This window comes from Lupinus angustifolius, chromosome LG08 (assembly GCF_001865875.1).
Source record: "Lupinus angustifolius cultivar Tanjil chromosome LG08, LupAngTanjil_v1.0, whole genome shotgun sequence".
NCBI classification, from domain to species: domain Eukaryota; kingdom Viridiplantae; phylum Streptophyta; class Magnoliopsida; order Fabales; family Fabaceae; genus Lupinus; species Lupinus angustifolius.
In genome coordinates, this window is record NC_032016.1 from 7621183 (window position 1) to 7629712 (window position 8530).

Below are 8530 nucleotides of genomic sequence, written 5' to 3' on the forward strand. Positions count from 1 at the left end.
AGTTAAGTGAACTTACTTTAAAATGGTAAGATTTACTTAAAAAATATTGATTTAAAAGTATTGATTTTGTTTAAATTGAGTTACTTTAAAAATGATAAGTCTAGCTTAATGATCTTATTTTAAAAGGTTAGTTTTAGTAAAAATGTTTTACTTACAAAAAAAATAAGATTTATGAACTATCGAAAAAATGTAATGAATTGAGAATACATGTCTAGAAAGGTTTTATTAAAGGAAAGACTTGATATTTAAGGGTGTGTTTACGACTCACCTCTATTTCCTGGGAACTAACCTGGTGTATATCCACGGATTACAACATAATTCCGGTATAAGTTTTATTGAGAATCTTACTTTAAAAAGTATTATTTGATTGTAAGACTTTCAATGACAAATGATGATTCAATCATATTTAACCTTTAATCGGATGGACGAAAGCAATTAAATTCATTTAAATCGGAAGTTTTATCTTCGCGTAAAAAGTTATTTCGTAAGTATAATAATTATCGTCAGTTAACTAATTAACGTTATTTTGGCATAATGAAGAGTTCGAGAGGAGATCAGATCAAGTAAGTTCACCTGCAAACAGAGAACCTAGCAACCCGACACACCCATATGAGGGAGAATAAATCGTGACATAATGGTGTCCGAATATGACACTCGGTTCTCCTAAACTATCTCAAAAGTTTGGAGTTATATTTGTGTATTAAGAAAACCTGTACTTAATTAATTATTTTGCGTGCCTGGATTTTGTACGAATACTTTCTTAAGTTGTATGATTATGATAGCTTAAACTATCAAGTATTGTGGTGAGTATCCATGAAGGAACACCACTCGAGAATCTAAAATGCATTGGGATAAAAAACAACGAAGAGTTTCGATCAGGTATCCCAAAAGGGCGAGGAAAATGGTGCTGGTAACTGGACCACCTCGCCCGGGTGAGCCCACCTTGCTTGAGTGAGAGAGAAAACATTGTGACACAATGATGTCTGAATATGCATCAGGACCTCCAATGAGAAAGGATACCCCTCGGATAATCTATATATAAGCTTACTATTAAAAGTGAAAGGACATCCCTTTCTATACAAAAAAGTGGACACACAGAACATAAAAAACTCTAATAAATACGTTTTTGCAATTAAAAATATTTTTATTAAAAAATCTGACCATTCCAAGAAAAGTAACAACTAGCATCGAACAAGTATTTTCAAAAACAAATTTAAAAGATTAATATTTAGGTAATTAGTAGAGGTAAATACTGAAATTGAAAAATAGCAAATAGAAGTATTTGTATTGACAAGAAAAATAAAAAAATGATTATTTATAAAATTTGGCAACTATAACAAATAATTGATGAAGCTTCAGTAATTAAAAACGTTTGTCATAAAATAGGAAAATAAAAAAAATAAATAAATAAATTCGGAAGTGATTTTAAATTAAAGACGCATGATGCATTAAAGAGGATATAGATTTTGGAGAATGATGATGAGATCATATATATCTACACTTACAATTAATTATGAGAGTTGATTGTTATATGACGTAAATAGACTTTATCTATTCTATCCTTGATAATGTATGCTTTCAACTTACATGTTATCCACTCTCTAAAACTAAATGTATAAATCTAAAATTAAAGGTATAAATTATCTTTATGTCTTCTATTTTTAGAATTTTAATTTATATAACTTTTTTTAATAAAAATATTCTGAAGTGATTTTAAAGACATCTGATGCATTAAAGAGGATAAAGATTTTGGAGAATGATGATGCATTAAAGAGGATAATTTTAATCTATATAACTTTTTTTAATTAAAGACACTTGATGCATAAAGAGGATAAAGATTTTGGAGAATGATAATTAGATAATCTATATATAAGCTTACTATTAATTATGAGAGTTGATTGTTAGATGAAGTAAATTGACTTTATCTATTACTATTGTGTACAAACACTTCTTATCTCCTGGCGAATATTATGTGATATTACATATTCAATTTTTATATATTTCATTTTTTGAATTAAAATGTATTTGTTGCGTTCAGTGTACTTTATATTTTTTTTTATTATGATAATGTTTAATTTAAGGTGAGATATGTGGTTAATTAATGTATTGGTGGTAGTTGCTTAGGATTATATAGTTTTTTTGTAAAAAATAAATAATGTTAAGGGTAATATAAGAAATGAAAATTACACCATGAAGGAAGTTATTTCAAGTTTTGGCTTTATATATAATATAAATACTTTGATAATGTATGCTTTCTACTTCAACTCTCTAAAATTAAATCTTTAAGTTATCTTTATATCTTCTATTTTTAAAATTTTAATTTATATACTTTTTTATAAAAATATTCATCTATAAAACTAAAAAAATAATATATTGATAGCGTAAAAAACTTTTACGAAGTGTATAAGTCATATTATATTTTAGATTTATAGACATAAATCTTTATATAGAATACATTAAGATAATTTCAATCGAGTTTAGTAATTTATTAAAATATTTAAACCAATAAAGAAAAACAATAATGGTACAATAAATTCAAATTTAAGTAAAATCTAATTCATTAAAATCTAATAAAGTTTGGTTAAAGCCCTTTTGGACTCAACTAAAGTATAATAATATCTGCGACTCTAATGGTGTATTGCACGAGCACATCTAAGCATTCTCAATGTTACTATGTTTAGTTTTGTTGTTGTTGCAGTGTATGGTTTTCTTTGTTCCGATTTCTGTTTTTCATTATCTTGTTTGTTCGATTTCATATGTAAAAAAAAGCTGAAGTAAAAATGTAACATAATTCAAGTTAATTATCATTTAATATTTTAAATAAAAACTCATTTCCAAAGAAAATTAAGGGAAATATATATATATATATATTTACAATATATTCATTTATCAATTATTATTAAATTTTTCATTAAAAATAATATACATAAATACTCACAATATTTTGTTTAATATTTTTGTATTTAACTTACCATTGTAATTGTTTATAATATTTATCTTAATATATTGTTTATCATATCAATCTCCCGAGCATATTTATGTTATTATTTTGTTTTTGCTATTAGCGTTTTCATTTTATTATGTTGTAATTAGTTAAAAATGAATAATCTAATATAATAAAGATCGAATATTATTAAATATTTAAAGATTAAATTAACCGCCAAGATTAATATCCTTACTGTGAAGAGTAGAGTTGTTTTTATTGTTATTATTACTAATGTTTATCCTTTCGTATATTGTTATTAGTTAAAAAATGAATAATTAATATACTGAAGATAAACAACTTTAATCATCACATTCAACCGATCTGTGTTTTTAATATATTTTTGTGCGTTTATAATTTATTAGTCAAATGAATCTAAGTATTAATATTATATCATTCAAAAGTATTGAAACTATTGATATCTAGATTACTATATTTACTAGTACTGATCTGGTTCCCAACATTTTTCTTTTTATTAAATTATCACTGATTATGTATGTTATTGATGATTGATAATAATAAATAAAAGTGATATGATGATTGTAATCCATCAAATATTACATGAGAAAAAAAGGAAACATATATGCATTGTATCATTATTAATTATTTATATTTAATTATCATTTGACTATTCAAAAAAATATAAATAAATGATAAATAATATATTGATAATACATATATATTGAGTCATGTTATTTTATCTAAAAAATTATGTATGGATGATATATCCACTTTATGATGTTTTATATCTGTTTAAAAAAAAAAACATTACAACAACCTCAACGATACATCTATAACTATAAATTTTACTGAATGCAATGTATTAGGTAATTTTTAGTATACAAAAGTTAAACGTTTTTTTTTTCAAATTTATCTCGTGTGATGCTAATAAAAAATGTAGGTTGATAAATATATTATTGCATATTACCACACTAGGGAAAATACAAATGTATATAAGATAATTTTAAATTTATGTTTTACTCAGTTTTTGGAAATCAAGTTATTCCCATATCACATGACATGTAAATTAATATTTGCTATATACTTTATTTTAATATTTCAAAATCTATAATAAATTGATGAAAATAAAAAATCGAGTACTATAAATTGATGCAATTTGTATAATATAAAGAATTAACATTATATTTGTCCTGAAAAAATTTCCTATAAAAATACAATGAATTTCCTTACCTAAAAAATACTATATGGATCTTCCCATATATTTTGTAATACTTTATTTTTTTTGAAGACTGTGCTTCGATCAGTTTTTTAGAAGTTCGTTGAAGTTTTTTTACTTTATCTTCTTTTTATGTGATATTTTCTCATATAACCAATTATTCTATGTCTGTTCCTTATTTCACATTTTTAAAATTCTATCTATATTTTATTTCTAAATTTTGTCTTACACATTGCTCTCTTTATCTGGTTTTTCATATGGGTATCTATCATGATTGGCCATTTCATTTTCTTTTACTTTAGAGTTTCATTTTGTGAATTCGTTTTCTTTATATTTTTTTACGGCAAGTTTAATTATACCTTTTTCTCACACTCTTGGAGTGTCTTTGGCTTCTAAGTTATCCTAATGTTTTGTTCTCTTCATTTTCTTTTTCATAAGTTAGTTGTTCAATTCATTTTTTTTTACTTTCATATTTTTGTAATGATTTTCTTTAAGGCGAGATTTTTTTTCCTCCCTGATTGAGAGTGTATTTTTATGCTAAGTTGTTGCTAATACTTTTTCCCCTTATTATTTTATTATTTGTTATTTTTCTAAATGTACTACACTATCATATTGAGTAGTAAACTAATCCTTTATATAATGTATGATTTCATTAGTTCAACTCTTTAGTTTAATTCTTTAATTTTTCTTTATTTTTATCTCAAAGTTTACCATTTTCCAATTTTTTTAATCTCACTCTTTTTTATATGACATTAAAAGGATATTTTCTTATTTTCATAAAGACTCGAACCATATGTTTTTGTTTAAACCAGAACAAGGATAATCAGTTGTTCTATGAATATCATTTATCACTGATAGTACAATGAATTTCATCATCATTTTTTTTAAATTTTGTTTGGATTTTGAATTCAAAAAATATATTTAAAAAAGTAAGAGAATTATCCATTGTTACTAATACTTTTAAAGAAACTAGATGAATGAGTATATGTCCATGATGATATGAACTCATCACCTTAAGGACATATAGTTGTTGATTCTTTGAGTTATTACGACTTAAAAATCAATGAGTATATGTTCATGACAACACGATAGTTCGAATTGTGGGTGATTACCTTTAATGTAATATGCATGCTTTTTAATCTACCGCCCTCTCTCAATTTAGGAACTCGTTAAACGTGTTACTAAGATTAATTATCGTTAATAGAAATATTCTACGACTCAAACTTATGATCTTATAGTATAAAATTTGATTTACCCAAGTTGCTACTGATGACTCAATGAAAACAATAACTATATGTCCTTAAATTCATAAGTTAAAGTAGTAAATGACTCGCTTTAGAAAGATTATATGACAAAGATTACGCTAAGCAACATGCTCAATTAATTCCTAGATGGAAAGGGATGTAGATTAAGGGGTAGGATAGATTTCTCATGGACAACCTTTAAAATAAAGCAACTTTTTCCATGTTTGTTTGCAAACCCCACCACTTCCTTTAAAACAACCATACAAGATCTCATAATATGTCTATTTTTTGGTACTATCAAATGTATCTTTTATTTTTGGATAATGAACTAATTCATTTTTGGGTGTGTTTGCCCCTTCCAATAAAATTGCTCATAGGAATCGAACCATTGACCTTTTAGTCGTCATATTAGCTAGAAGTTAAAAAAGCAGAAGTATATTATATATGTCAAGAAGTCATGAATCCTGAGATTATTTTGTAGAGATCTTCCAGCAAAGAAATAGGCTGGAAATGTGCACGCTAAGACTATAAATTTTTGGAACTAAAGACAACAATTTTTGGCCCAAAATTCCCGCATCACACCATAGATATCATCCTTGATCAGAAACAAAAAGTGTTTACAAACAAAAGCTTCTAATTCCCTTATGCAGAACGACACAAACAGCTTATAATTATCTTGAGCAGTAAGAAAGGGTAGGAAATACCACGCATCAAGCTGAGAACAATTAAGTATAAACAACAAATTTAACAAGGATAAAACCATTTTTTGCACATTATGCTTAATAGCTCCAACATTAATTAATTTTTTTTATCAAACTTGAAAAAAGAATTATTGGCATCACCCTCTTTTTACTATCTCAACCTGGATTTTTTATGGAATAAATTTTCTTTCTGATTATTAAATGATTTCTACATATCCAATGTAACACTTGTCCTTTCCCGTTTGTTTGAAAACCATGAAAACATGTTATTAAATCAATTCTAAAAACTAATTTTGGATATATTTGAATATTTTAGGATACATGATCATTCTTAGAATGATTTGAGGTTGTTATGCAGTTTTCCTGTAATTTTATGAGATATTATATTTTTATGACAATTTTGCTCTCCAACTGAGCCCATATAGTCATATACTATAGTAAAAGAAGATCTATATCTGCAAAAGTATTAAAACATATTTTAAAAATATAATTTTAGTCTAAAATATCAATTCAATTATTAATTTATGAAAACAAAATTAGACTTCTTTAAACAGAATTGTATACGCAAAGTAATAAAATTTATTTTTATCCGCTAAAAGTGTGTGGAAAATACTAAAAACTAAGTTTTGAACTTATAAAAGTGTTAAGATTGTTCGTTTTAGGAGGCACGTATCGACAATAAAGAAAACCAAATACTTCAATAATTTATTATGGATGGTAACAAAAAATGTAGGGTAAGTAACAATAAAAATAACCTTGCAATAATATTTAAAATATTTTCCCGCTAATGATATGAATTCACTCACGAGCCTAAGATGGAAATTCCACTTTTGGTGCGTCACTAGTTTTAATCATGCAACGTTCACTGCTTCAATATTTTTGGTAAAAAAACCTTTATAGATATTGTCAATCGTCGCATCTTTTCACAAAAAGGAATTCGAATAATATGGAAATGCTTCTTGATTCATAAATGTACAAAATCTTTTAAAAAAACCATTTTTTTCCAGGTACATTTCATCTAAGATAAATGTCACTGAATTTGATAATATAAAATATGAACTTCATAGTTTTTGTGATTCATTTACATTGAAGTTATTGCCATATAAGATGTAAATGAGATTTCAGAATCTCTAAATCCAGAAACGATTTCAATGCAGCAAAGAAGAGTGATATGTACAGCTACGTGTGGGTTTGAATTACTTAACACATTATGTAAAATCTTCCAACAATGCCAAATGCCTATAAATCAAGACTTTTACATCGTCAATCACTTGCACCATTGCTAGCCTCTTATACCCTTTAATTTCTTCAAAAATCCATTTTTCTTTCATTTTTCCATTTAGCCATGGTTAACTCAGTGTCTAACTCTAACCCTAGGAGGAGCAAGGGTCGCCAAAAGATCGAAATGAAAAAGATGACTAACGAGAGTAACCTTCAAGTCACTTTCTCCAAACGTCGAAGTGGTCTTTTCAAGAAAGCGAGTGAGCTTTGCACCCTTTGTGGTGTAGAAGTTGCTCTCATTGTTTTCTCTCCTGGAGAGAAGGTTTTCTCTTTTGGTCACCCCAATGTTGATACGGTCATCGACCGCTATATGATGAGGGCCCCACCACAGAATTTAGGAACCATGCAGTTCATTGAGGCTCATCGTAGTGCCAATGTTCGCGAACTAAATGCTCAGCTAACTCAGATCAATGCCGATCTTGAGATAGAGAAGAAGTGCAGTGATGAGTTGAACCGATTGCACACTGCTGCTAAAAGCCAATTCTGGTGGGCTGCTCCAATTGATGAGATGAACAACACACAACTTGATCAGTTCAAATTGGCTTTGAAGGAGTTGAAGAAGGGTTTATCTCGTCAAGGTAGTGCTGCTACTCAACCTCCTCAGTTTTTTCCAGGTGCCTCCAATTCTAACAACCCTATGTTGCTTCATCAACCACAATGTCCTCCACAACCTCAAATGTTTCCACTTACAACACAACAGATGCCACACCACCCTTCTATGATGATGTTTGATGGTGGCATGATGCGTTATCCTGGATTCAACAACATTGGAGGGTTTGGACAAAGTGGTGGATTCTTTTGATCTACTTCAGATCCTCTCTCTCACTTTTCAATGATTTAGTTTTATATTTTAATTTCAATAACTTTTAATTTCATTGTTGGGACTGGTAAGGGTTTTGATTTTCAAGTTGTCGTTAAATTAGTCATGTGTTGTTATCAATGTTTAAGTTCTCCCTTAGTTCTCTAGGTGTTTGTCGTTTCTTGCTTGTTTTTCTATTGGTGTTGTGGTCTCTGTTTTGTTTTGTTGTATCTTTGTTTCTTATTAATAAAATTTTCTCCTTCCAAAAAAATGCTTTTGCATGCATGCTGTGTTGTAGTAGTTCATGTATTATCAAATATGAAGGGCATCCTTTTAACTCTACTT

General features: G+C 27.5%; 1 protein-coding gene across 1 annotated transcript; it reads left to right on the forward strand.

The window, feature by feature from the left end:
* On the forward strand, window positions 7451-8197 carry LOC109353865 (agamous-like MADS-box protein AGL62). Its single transcript, XM_019596224.1, has one exon. The coding sequence runs from the start codon at window positions 7451-7453 to the stop codon at window positions 8186-8188; it is 738 nt and encodes a 245-aa protein (XP_019451769.1). The 3' UTR covers window positions 8189-8197.

What these genes read in the sequence shown, in the direction of transcription:
- LOC109353865 (XM_019596224.1), top strand. Translation starts at nt 7,451, where the DNA reads ATGGTTAACTCAGTGTCTAACTCTAACCCTAGGAGGAGCAAGGGTCGC.